The following is a 13,376-nucleotide window of genomic DNA, read 5'->3' as shown; positions in this document are numbered from 1 at the left end:
ACATCCATCCATATACAGATATCAGTCATCCAAGATCATAAAGGAAACAGAGAAATACCTTCGCTGTAAATATAAGAATAGGCCACTTCTGTCTTCTAGACCACCTTATTTCTACTTCAAAGTCATTTGTGAACCTGAGAAAGTCTGTATCATTTTTGGTTTTTTCCCAGTGTTACAACAACTGAGCCACATCATCATTTTTCGCATATTTGTCCTGACAGCAGCCATGTGAGAACAGCAGGCAAGTTTTACAGTGGAAGGTGAGGCACATTTGTGCCGTGGCATATGTGACAGGGAAGGTTAAAGGCAGGGATTTAAACCTGAATTTCACAATTTCCAGGCTCAAAGAGCTATTCCCGTTATCTTTTTGTGCTTGTACCAATAACTTAATTCATTTAGCCCAGGCACCTAAATAAGGTTACCCATGTATGCCTATTGTATGTGCTTATCTAGTTCATCTTGTATCACAACTGTAATTTTTTTCCTTCACAAAAGAGGCTATATTCAATCTTAATTTAGTCAAGTCATAAAAGCTTTCAGATAAAAATACAAGCTCCCCTACCCTGCAACACCGGTCTTATTTTTGGCTGCCCTTCTATTTAGAACAGTGGGCACTTGTAGCATGAGGACAGAAATATTTTCCTTCCAAATCTCTCACAGCAGGTGAGTGTTCATAGAACATTTAATTGCAGACATGTGTTTAATAATTCATTCTTCTCAAACCTGTGTGCAATTCTTTGGAAAAAAATAGCATCTATAAGAGCAGGAGGAGCAGTATGATTGTCAGTTTCTGAATTAAAATTTTTGGATGAGGTATATTTGATGTGCCTGCTAAATATTGAAAAAGCATCAGGATTCAATTTCATTTTCTCATTTATTTTAAGAAACCATCTAATGATGGGTATTTGAAATAAAACAAGTTAATATTTGGGTATATGAAGCATATTTATGTTGGCATATATTATGTTTCAGCCACTTGAAATTTTTGGCTCTTGGGGAATTACAAGGAAGCATGTTTTATGTGCCTGTTGTGTGCTTAATGTGTAGCAAAATACAAGGATCTGTGCTAAATGTGCATGATCCAGCATCATTTTTCAAGGCTATGGCTGGTTTTCAGCTCAGGTAATGCAGATCATATGTCACTTCTCAGAAGCCACAGTTCACGTAAAAGACACCTTGCCAAGTTAGAGGGAGGATACACCTCTGTGCCTTGGCCTGGAAGGCAATCTGGTAAAAGAGACTTTTCTCCCTGGGAAGGTCCTTTGGGATCAGTGAGAAATTGCACAGTCTAAAACCAGCAGATATGATGAAGTAACTCTGAACTGATGTGGTAAAGAGAGGACATCCTGAAAAAGTGAACTGAAGCGTTACTATGCTGCTACAAACGTTTGGTGGGGAAAATTTTAAAATAGCTGCCACAATGGTTTTATGATTTATAACAGTTGTTTCACAATGAGCAAATTGAATAGAGAACAGGAGTGATTTTCATATATAAATGTGGGTGAAGGAGATGCATCTTTGTTGTTGCCCTGCAGGCAGACCATGTCAGTGGCTCTCCCAATAGACCAGAGTTTCTGCCTCTGAGAACTTCAAGCTCCCAAACCCATTACACTTGCTTTTGCTGGGGAGGGCAGACACCAGCCTTACTGATTAGTGTGTACCTAACTTGACTGCTTGTACTTCTCTCACTGTCTTTCTGCACCCGTGTTCATGTGGATCTCTTAAAATGTAATTTGAGGGAGCATTTCTTCTGAAAACACTACACACTCTAGCTCAGCCTAGGACTCTGCATGAGTTTCCTGCTGTTTTCCAGCATAGTGAAGTAGGCTCATGTGTGCCCAAATCTCTGTTAGCACCTCTTCCACACTATGAGGCGCTTCTTGTGATTCACTTTATAGGATTATCCAGGAATGTGTGCTTGCTCAGCAGATGACTTTCTCAGTACTACTGACTATGAAAGGAAAGTCCTTTTCTTCTGAAATGTTGGTCTGGGGTTTTTTAGGGGTATTGTGGTTTGTTCTTTTTTTAAGTTCTTCGGTGGAGAACATGTCTGAGCAAGTTGTTATTTTTCAGCCCCCAGCCAAAGAAGATGAAGCCTACTTCCTTCTCTTGTAAGAAAATGCTCTTTTTCATGGTCTTCCTTCTCAAAACTATGTTGTTCCCATAAGCTCCCTAGAATAATTTAGTTTTGAGCAAAGACCAAACAGGGAAAATTTCAGCCAAGAAGGTGAAAGTTTTCCCATTCTCCTGCCTGAACTTTATGAGTGAGTAGAAATTATGATAGCAGTAATTTCCACTCCTGGTGTAGTGGGAACTTGGGTTATGAAGTGAGGAGCAAAAATTAGTTTAAGGGTGAGAACTGAATGTGCTCCAGGGATCTGACACTGAGCAGAGAGGCTAGAGAGGGAGAGGCTGGAGCTGGACTTGGATTTATCAAATTTATCAGGTGATACATACACTAGCCTGGAGTTGTTACTCCAAGCAGAGGTGGGCGTGATGGGCACTCAGCCATCCGGCCCCTCTTGCTGCTGTGATCCAAAACTTGCTTGTGAGGGTCTTTCTCGAGCTGATATTTCACAGATTTTTCTTTGGAATACAATGGCTCTTACCCCCCCATCCCCCCCCCCCCCCCCCCGTTTTTTTTTAAACTTTTAGTAAAAAAAAATCTTTAGCTTTGTGTGGTCCTTAGATCATCAGGGAAAAGTCAGGATTTCACTGTGAAAGACACTTCAGTTCCTTGTATTGATTTGTAGTTTGTTTGAACAGCAAATGTCTTAAAACTTGTTATGTTCATAATCTTCCGTGGAGACTTTGGCCATTTCAAGTTTAAGAAGATGGGAAAGACTACAACTAGGCTGCTGATTAAATACTGTACTTTTGGTACATCCTTATTTTTCTGATAGCATTTCTAGGGCTACCCTGAGAGTACAAATGCTCAAAACACGTTAAAAAAGACTGTACCATCACCTGACCCTATCTCTGGGGGTTACAACTGCCCTTTGGAGGTAACTACTGATATGTCCCACCATAACTTCCTCCTGGCAGTAGAGCTGCAGAGATGTTGGTTGTCTAGTCCACTAAACATGCATTTTTTTCCACAGACACCAAGATTTTCATGGATGATCTGTTGCACTTCTGTTAGCTCTCACTGAGATAAGTTTTGGGATTTGCTTAACAGTTACCAATCAGTATAAAAATATGTATACTCATGCCTGCCTCTATTGTCCAGGGGCCAGAACTCAGGATTTTAGGTTTGCTTAATTAGTACTATCCTTCCATTTCAGAACTTTAGGGCATACAAATGTTTAAACTGTCTTTGCAGAAATACACTTTCCCAGACCATGTGAGGATTTGGTTTATATATATATATATATAGATATAGATATATTTAGCATACTTTTCTGACCAGTCTCAGTGGATTAAATGATTTCCAGAAATCAAAGTTGATGAATAAGATGTGCAGGGGGAAAAGATTTATTGCAACAATGTAAATTCAAGGCAACAGAGGGTTTTATTTTTGTTTTACTGTAGGTGAACATTCAGTTTCCTCTTGTTCTGTTTTTTTTAGATTATTGAACGTTTTGGGTTTTTTTTAATTTTTATTTAGAATGTACCAAAGTAACATAAGTCCTCAGTGTATGAGCCGGGGAATAGGTGTACAGTGAGAGACATAATTGCATTGTATTCTTCAAGGACAGGAGTTTTTGGATTCTGCTGTATTTCTCACTTGAAAAATTTACACTATTTTACTAAGATCACAGGGTAAATAACAGAAAATCAAAAAACCAAATCAACTGCCAAAATGCAATACAAGACCTCAGCTCAGCACGCTGCATAGCAAAGCAGTCAATCACACTGCAATCACTAGCAGCCTGAACAGTAAATTAACATTTCACTGGAATAGATGAGAGGTGAATAAACACAGATATATGTAAATATAAACTAAGTAGAAATAGACATGATTATAGATGAGTAAATACATGAAATCAGCATTAGTTAAGCAAGCACACTTAATAATTATTTGCTGTTCAGCTGTTCCTGTCAGGTCAGAGTGACAAAGACTGCAGACAGCAGCCGACATGTCTTAAAAGGCGTTTTCTGGGTTTTGAGCTATTTTTATTTTGTGCAGTCCTGGGGCTCCCTTCACCACCAATGGTAAAATTATAGAATCATAGAATAGTTAGGGTTGGAAGGGACCTTAGGAACATCCAGTTCCAACCCCCCTGCCATAGGCAGAGACACCTCACACTAAACCATGCCACCCAAGGCTTTGTCTAACCTGGCCTTGAACACAGCCAGGGATGGAGCATTCACAACCTCCCTGGGCAACCTATTCCAGTGCCTCACCACCCGCACAGTAAAGAATTTCTTCCTTATATCCAATCTAAACTTCCCCTGCTAAAGTTTGAATCCATTGCCCCTTGTCCTGTCACTACAGCACCTAATGAAGAGTCCCTCCCCAGCATCCTTATGGGCCCCCTTCAGATACTGGAAGGCTGCTATGAGGTCTCCATGCAGCCTTCTCTTCTCCAGGCTGAACAGCCCCAACTTTCTCAGCCTGTCTTCATACAGGAGGTGCTCCAGTACCCTGATCATCCTCATGGCCCTCCTCTGGACTTGTTCCAACAGTTCTATGTCCTTTTTATGTTGAGGACACCAGAACTGTACACAGTACTCCAATTCAGTGCACCTGTGTGTGATGCATTTCTGTAGTCACGTCAGGTCTGTGATATTCCTTCACAGAACCTTGTTGAGGATAGAGCACGTGTATCTGCTTAGATGTGGACAGTTCTGACCTTGGTAGGTCCATTGTCTGCAAAGAGCTTTTGGAAGTAAAGCTGAGCAAGCAGCAGTAGTAGAGGTGCAGGCCTGCAGCTGAGTGTCTCGCCTATGACCTCCACATCACCACCAGCCATCAGGGCTTGCATGTCCCCTGGTGTCTGTGGTCCATGCGGGTGGTTGGTGGGCTCCCTAGCAGGCTGTCCAGCTGCCTCAGCAGTGGCATGCCACCCACCCCTCTCTGCAAAGCATGTCCTCAGCTAGTAATTGCTTCTCTGTGTGGTGCAACTGGTCTGACCTTCACTCCAAAGCTGTGGTGGGCTCACCTTGACCAGCTGCCCACCCCGTTGAAGGGAAATACCTGCTCCACCATCTCCATGGGTTGCAAGGGAGTCTCTGCTTGGGCACCCAGTGCGCCTTCTCCTTCTGACCTGGGTGCACACAGGGCTGTTTCTCACACTTTTCACCTCACTCCTCACTGCTGTGAGGCATTTTGCCTTTTCTTAAACCTGTTACCACAGAGGCACTGCCATGACAAGCATGGCTGTGCCCTGATGTGGGGCCATTTTGGAACTGGCTATGTCCAGCACTGGGAAGCCCTGACTTCTCCTCACAGAGACACTCCTGCAGCTCACCCCAACACCCCATACAGATGAAGTGTATGTGAAACAAGAAGCATCCTGGGCCCTCAGCAGTCTCCCTGGTCTCATGCACACATGTAGTAGGCCAGAAACTGCCTAAAAGCAGCAATTGGAGGATGTCATTTGGTTGAGCTGCCGTGTGTGTTGTCGCACCATGCCATGCAGTAGGGACAGCAGGGTCTATGTAATCTGTTAGTGTGGGCTAAACCAGAAGGTGAAATTGGGATTAGGGAGATAGCAAAGTCTTCAGAGATTGCTATGTAAGGGCAAAGTTGCACTCCGCAGTTTCAGGTACGTGTGCCAGCTTGCAGATGCTGAGGTAGGGGCGCCATCTTCCACAGTGTCCCCCAGCTTTATCTGATCCTGCCATGAACCATTGTGCTCCCTACCCTGCTTGAAAAGAAGAAAAAGTGGCTTTTTGCCAGGTTAGTGACAAAATCTGCACCACAGAGGCTCTGGTAACACTGGAGCTGCTTTTTAGGGGCTTGGGCATCAGTATCTGGAGTCCGGGAAGGGAGGTGAGGTGCAGAGCAAGGCCCCTGCCCTCTTTAGTATCTGCAAGCTGCCAGACTGGTCCAGCTCTAACTTGCAACTGCACCCTTAGGATTTTAATCTCTTAAAGGTTAGGAAGATGCATTTAAACATTGTCTTCTTTTAGCATCGCTGAAAATGTATCTCTTCTAGATGAGGGAAACTCAGCCCTCAGTTTATGAGAAGCTTAGTGTTTAAAGCACCTGGGCTTACAAATGTCATCCCCCTCTCCCTCGAGGACATACTCATGGATGTGTCCAGAATATGAAGTTGTAGAACGACTGCCAGCTCCACTTGAAATGTTGCTTCAGTGTCTTGGGGTTGAAGAGATTTTGCCTCTCACTCCTTTCTGCATCACAGCAGTTGCTTCTGCCCCATTTACAGCTCAGGTTCATCTTTGAGGGGGTCAATCAGAACTGTGTTTGAAACATGACCTGAGTGCACTGAATGACATCGTAGGTAGATTTTGCTAACTCCCTCTGTGGAGTTGAATGTTTTAGTGCCTAATAGGGATGCAAGGTTATCAAACACTTCTCACGTGGACAGAGTAGTGTTTCAAAATGATCCTTTGGTCACAGATTGCAAAGTTTTCTTGTACAGCAAGTGCAAAAGAAAAATACAAACATTCCATCTGTATGCCAAGTTTTATCCATCCAAGCCTGTCAGGTAAATCCAGAAGATGTAAAGATGCATCTGTATTTTCATGAAACATTTATTGATTATTAAAATGTTAAATGATTCCTCTCCCCCCTGTATTTGTATCTTTTTCATTTCTTGTTGAGACTTCCAGGCCTGAATATCACTTTGGTTTCGTTGCTTTCACTTTAATTAGTCTCTCACCAAGCATAGACCAGCCTGTGCAAGTTTCCAGATACTTACAGACCATAATTTTTATGTCAATCCACATAAAAAAATGGAATTCAAGGGTGTTATTTGTATACTTAAAACTGTATCTGTTAATTTTTATGAACGGCTTAACAGCTTTTAGGAAAACTAATGGCAACGTATGGCGGATTTTGTAGGTTTGCCATCTCAGCTGTTGGGTAATTTCCAATGCTATGACCATGTTATAAACCTGCAAAAATCCATTTATTAAAAAAAATAAACCGTAAAAATGATTCCAAATTGTCATATACCTGAGTGAATGCCCAGGGGGCTGGGGGGGAGCCCTCTGTTGCCCTCATTTACAGTCAAGCCAGATGGACTTTATTAGTTTCAGGAAAAAGAGGTACTCAAGCAGAAACTGTGCTTGTCATGTTGCAGTCTGCGCTGAATTTCTGTGGCTGAGGGCATTCAACCTGGATTTGTAGTAGGAGCACCAATTGTCTTATAATTTAGATTAACATGACATGTTCCTCATTTATCTGATGTTGTATCCTCATGGGGTGATTTGGTTATTTTTCCAGGCAAGCCAACGTTTATGAAAGCTCCTGAAGATCAGATTGGAATTTCTGGAGGAGTGGCCTCTTTTGTGTGTCAGGCAACAGGAGAGCCCAAACCTCGTATCACATGGATGAAGAAGGGGAAGAAAGTCAGTTCTCAGCGGTTTGAGGTAATTGCAAAACAACAATAAGAATTTGGTAATCAAATATAATGCTTGTGGGTCTTAATTACGCAATAATCATCAGTGTAACTCAGGTATCTCTGCATCACTACAGTACAGAGTCTAAAGCTTTAGAGTAAGGTTGGTTTCCTTCCCTGTAACAATGCAATCTGTAGTGTAATGCAGGCATTGTCTTGGAGCTTGATGCTTGAAGCACATGCATAGGACATCATTCTTCAAATGGGGCTTATAACTGGATGGCAGATAAGAGCTGAATCTAGCAGTAAACTTCCATTTTCATTGTCAAAATTGATAAGGCACCCCAGGGGAATTAAAAATTGGGACGCAGAAATGCTATTGAAATGCTTTCCAAGTGATGTCTGCTGCTATCCCTCCGAACAAATGAGCTTGGAAGAGGAATGGTGAAGTAATCCGCAAGGGTGAATTGACTTCCCTGTGAACTAAAGTCTGAAAGAGAGGAAGAAGGAAAAGCAGGTGTCAAGAAATGCTTTTGAAAAAGGGCCCAATTTGGTCCATATTTTAATAGCAAATACATTTTCACTGACTTTCTCCACCTTTTTCTCCACCTTCTTTTTTGGAGTTGGGCTCTTTTCTCTAAAAATGCCCTTGGAAATGTGACCCTTCTACCATTCTGTTGCCTTTTCTCTAATTCCCAGTCTTTGATGGTTTTGCTTTTCTAACCAGAGCACAAGATGACTTTGCTGCACAGAATGGATTGATTCAAGTCACTAATTTTAATCACGATTCTGTATGTGAGCAGAAAACCTCAATTAATCAATTTTAATCTTGTTTTACATTGTTATTTTTCCCTAATAAAGGTTACATTTTGTTGTATTGTAATCATTTAAACATTCTAATTTTTCTAGTAGCTGTAACCTTTGTAGTGAATTCAGTACTTACTGTGGCTGACAGGAGGGCTGTGTCATATATACATTCATACAAGCAATTTCATACCTTTATTCACATTAGTTTTGAGTTATAGCTGAGGCATTTTTATGAGATATTTTATTAGATAGTGAATAATATCTTTCCTTTTTTTGGCTAGATTACTATTAATTTTACCTCATTACTAAGCTAGCCTTTATTTGGAGGTGTCCTGGTTTTGGCTAGGATAGAGTTAATTTTCTTCCTAGTAGCTGGGAGGAAAATTGGAATTAACTTTACAGGAAGAAGAAAAAAGCAACAAAACAAATCTGATGAACACATACTAAGTTATTACACAAAAAACATATCTATTGCTAACAAATGGACAGCATTTTGGTCTCAGTGTCTGTCAAGACCTTAGTAGCTGTAGCTCCCTTCCTTTGACACAGACTGTTCAAAGGATAGTAAGGGCAAAAGAGCTCTTCTGCTGTTTCATCTCTTAGCTTTTTAGTCCTTATCACTGAAGTGATTTTACTGTTGCATCTAACTTTGTCTTGGTTTAAAATTTGGCAGTAGCCCTGTCCTGTGTAAAGGTTATAGGAAGTTCAGCATTTTGTCACAGTTTTATATTTAATTTAAAATTTAGTATTTAAAAAAATAGTAATTCCTTAAAGCATACTATGGTGATGTTCATGTTTCTCTTTCACTCTCTTTCTCTGCTTAACCTCAAATTAGTTTTTTTTTCAGACTGTTCCTGTTACTTAGAATAGAAGGACTATTCTTTCCAGCCTGAGGAATGCCAGATTTCCCATGGTCTTGATTACCTTTTGATTTCTGAGTATTTCTCCTGTCACTGCAGAATCTTGTGTTGCACATTATTCTTCTTCCTATTTTCGCTCATGTGGTCTTTAATGCTGTTTAAAAGAAGGACTCCTAAACAGGGTCTTGAGAACAGGGTGAAGGTTTTGCATGCAGGTCATGCAGGTCCTAGGCTGGCATGCATGCATCTGGAACAAAATACAGCTTAGTCTCTTCATCTCCCCCTGCAGTTCCCAAGTGACAGGAGGGGAGCTTGTGCCTTTCCCTCATGCTGTCACCATCTGCAGTTCAGTTAATATTTCTAACTTTTGCTGTGCTCAATAATAGGAGAAGGATGAGTTTGGCATTAACAGTGGCCTGAGGCTGTGCCTTCCTGTTAAGGAGCACTGTATAGTTATCCAGCTGCAAACTGACAAATACCTCTTTCTTCCATGTAGAAGTTGGAGAAATACATGTTACAGCGTAGCAGGATGGATGGAAAGGCAATGATTTATTAAGGACTTAATTTATTATGCTAGGGAAGGAATTGTAATTACATCATTGTTGATTATGCCAGAGTTGTAAAGTACCTGATGCTGAAGGACATTAAAAGCCCTCAATTTCTGCCGGAGTTAGCATGCACTGTAAGTGCTCAAGGTTTTATTCTAGTTTAGTTACTATTTTCCTGGTAATCCCGCAAGAGTATATCATTCTGCTCTTCCATCAAGGTGAAAGTTGGCACTAAATTGCTGTCAGTGTGATTAGTAAAACCATTAGTACAAATATGGCTCAGATGTTTTAAATCATCAGATCCACATCTTTATTACCACGGTGATAATTTGTCAACCTTAATTGACTCATAAAGAACCTCATTGGATCCTCATTTGTTCTGGCCTCTTCAGAGGACAAATATGTTCTTGATTCTGAAATTTTTGCATTTCTGGACATGGAACTCTTGACTAATTGCATGGTATTTATTAGCTTACAGGGCCTGTTTTGGTTTAGTTTCTGTTTTTTAACCCCCTGGATTGTGTTGACTTTAGGTTTTTGTTGGACAAGATATTGGTAAAGCAGTGCTTTTTTTTCATTGTTAAAGGTTATAGAGTTCGATGACGGATCAGGATCGGTTCTGCGGATACAGCCCCTGCGTGTTCATCGAGACGAAGCTATCTACGAGTGCACAGCAACCAACAGTGTTGGGGAGATAAACACGAGTGCCAAATTAACAGTGTTAGAAGGTAAGTGGGAAGTTTTTTCATGCCTTAGATGACAGAAGACATGGCTTTGTCTTTGGTGTAGCTATCTTTTTGGTTTGGTGCTTTTAAAGATTGGTTTGGAAAAACTATGTTCTTTCTGTATCATTTGCTGTAATTTCACCCAGTGTTAGAAACTAATACTTTTGAGGCAATCATGAAAGGATTTCAGATTTTGAACTTTCTTTCAAGTGTTTTAGTTGTATTGTTTGATTGAGATGTGTCATTTCTAACTTGGAAGGCTAGCTATAGAAGCACTTGTATACTTTTCTCATCTGTCTGCTTTGATATAATACCCATCTTCAGGGTATCTAAGAATTGTATCTGACAGTCATAAACTTAATCTATGTTGCTACACCTTCTGGATTAAATCAACACAGTTCTTGAACAGACTTTCAGGTTACTCTTCATATTTTGAGTCTGATGTGGCATTTAGCGCAGTTTCCTTTTCACAGTAGTCACAACTTGTTATTCTGTTTTTTCTGTTAAAGAATAGATTTTGATCCTTGTCCACTATATGGGCAGGCTTTATGTTGCTTTCTGTGTTGTTTCCTCTCAATGGCATTTTTTGTAGATGAGCAGTATATTAGATACAAAAAGGATTGTGATGAGTAAATGGGGTTGGTTTTTTTCTTATATTAGATTGTCAGATTTCTTGTCTGCTTTTAAGGAAATTGGTTTTTTTTTCAGCTCATCGATGTTTTGTATTATTTGTTCATATATAGGATTTTGTAACTACTGAGATATTCTGAATCTGGGCATTTGGCTGACTAGATTCTTTCTTATTTTACTTGCATTTACTAAGACAAGCAAGAAAAGGATTAGGCAAATTGCTTGGCGTATATGGAGTGATGTAGAAACTTTGGAATAATGAAAAAAGCTAGATGGGAAGGCTTGCTGTTGTATGCTTTTGAACCCCAGGTGACTGGTTATCCCAGTGGTGAGTGTGCAAGCCATACACGACAAGCAGCCTGTTGTCCCTTGTTCTCCCACCCCCATTTATAGCATAAAGGTAATCTTATTTTCCTCTCTGCTCTGTGACAAAGAATACAAACAACTGTAACGTGCTCAGACACTATGGTGATGCGAATCACAGAAATCATTCATTACTTGATATGATCATGTATCTTGTTTCTGGAGGTGGGGCATCTTAAAGGATCAGCTTGATCTTCAGTAGTAGTATTACTACGAATAGGATAACAGATGCTATAAACTTGAAAATTACTGGGGAGAAATCACATTCTTTTTGTTACTCCTTGCCTTTGCAGTCATGTATGTGATGCATAAAGCTCAGTGGGGATCTTTCAGTAGTTTATGTGCAGATCTGCATTTAAATGCTTCTTGCAGCTGGATTTTTGTGACACTAGATACTTGAATACTCAACTATGTGTTCCAAGCACATTCCTGTTTCCTTTGGTTGCAGTTGCCTTTATGTATCTCAGATATGTATGCATATGCACACACACACTAATAATTTATTTGCTCTGTGTTAAATGTTCAAAGGCCCACAGAGACATGCATTACATGAAGGAGCACAACAGTATTTCTTAGCTCCATGGTGCTCCTGCTGCTTTCCTGATGAGGTAAAACTCTCAGACCACAACATTAACAGGGAATGTTAGAAAAAGCCAGAGACAGGAAAAGACATGCGTACATGCAAGCAAAGAGCCACAGAAGCAAGAATCACTACTAGTCAGGCGCTGAGCCTGTTTCTCTATTTGAAGATGTCCTTTAATCAGGGGTAATGCTAGTTTAACATGATCCCATAAGGTTAAGAATGATATGCAGGCTGGGGGCTATGTTTTCCTCTCTAACTGAAGAGTATCGACCCCTTGCTGAGCACTCTTGTAATGGACAAAATTAAGAAACATTTGCAGTGTAACAGTTTGTATGTGCTCATGCATATAGAGCTGTGAGCTTGATTACCAAGGATGAAGAGCTACTTGTGCCTCTTATGTTGGCTTAACTGATGAAGAAAAGATGAGTTCTGTTATGATGTATCTGTATTTCAGAAAAAAATGTATTTCCCTTTTCTGAGACTTTCTATGGACAGGTCTGTGGTTTTTTCTTTTCAGTCATGCTATCTTTTTGTTCTGTGCTGTCTGCCTTAGGTTATGCTGTCTCTGTATTTTGGGAGTGTGAATTTTTTTAGTATTAATGTTTCTTTGCTTACTTGTTGGCAAAGCAGATATTGTAACTCAGTGCCCTGTTTGTGGTTGTGTTTAGTCTCAATGGCCTCCAAAATGTAGTGGTAAGTTAACCTTTGTTAAAGCATCACTTTCCTAACATTAATTTTTTAGAGCTATTTAAAAATAACGTATTTCACATGGAACCCTTGATACCTTCAAGGCTGTCAACTAGGACTGGATTTTCCCTGTGCTTCTGGGGTTAAAATAATTTCTGTAGTTGCTCTCAGGTGGCAGTTTGAATGGTGCAGATATTCTGCAATTCCTTTCAAGAATTTGACTAATGCAGTGGTCTCTGGTGCATGACAAAGCTCTGTCATAGATGTTGTTATGGTTACATGCTGCTAAATACACAGCATGTATTGATTTTTGCATTAAAAATCCTTTATAACAGTAAGTTTTAATACTTCTTCACAATTTGCTCTTTAGCACATAGGCCTTAAGATTAAATCCAGAAGTTGTAGTCAGGGTTTAGCAGGCTGTTATTAGATGTCTTTGTAGCTAAGTAATCTGGAGCTTTATTTTATTTAGATTTCTGCAGTGTTTTACAGATCAGAGGCAGATAATCCTTTCTAATTGCCAACTTACTCCATTCTGAATATTGAGAAGCACAAGTCCAGTCTCCTGGAGGAACTGGGAATTCTCACATTAGTGAATCTCTTTCAACAGTTCGGTTCCCTACTACCCTTTCATTCTCTGCTCCCATGTCTCTCATTTTTCCCTTCTAACTGCAAGTCCTGTTGTGACCAAACTACGTATA

The 13,376-nt window shown here is 40.3% G+C and overlaps 1 protein-coding gene across 3 annotated transcripts in view; it reads left to right on the top strand.

Moving 5' to 3' along the window:
* PTPRF (protein tyrosine phosphatase receptor type F) overlaps positions 1-13,376 on the top strand; it is a 390,245-nt gene that overhangs the window by 182,954 nt on the left and 193,915 nt on the right. For all 3 annotated transcript variants that reach the window (XM_034063545.1, XM_034063546.1, XM_034063544.1), the window contains exons 4-5: positions 7,358-7,503; positions 10,274-10,415. In XM_034063545.1, the coding sequence (XP_033919436.1) occupies positions 7,358-7,503; positions 10,274-10,415 (288 nt within the window). The remainder of the gene's footprint in view (positions 1-7,357; positions 7,504-10,273; positions 10,416-13,376) is intronic.

This window comes from Melopsittacus undulatus, chromosome 6 (genome assembly GCF_012275295.1).
Source record: "Melopsittacus undulatus isolate bMelUnd1 chromosome 6, bMelUnd1.mat.Z, whole genome shotgun sequence".
Lineage (NCBI taxonomy): Eukaryota > Metazoa > Chordata > Aves > Psittaciformes > Psittaculidae > Melopsittacus > Melopsittacus undulatus.
The sequence above is the reverse complement of the archived record's forward strand: the minus strand, read 5'-3'. Positions and strand labels throughout refer to the sequence as shown.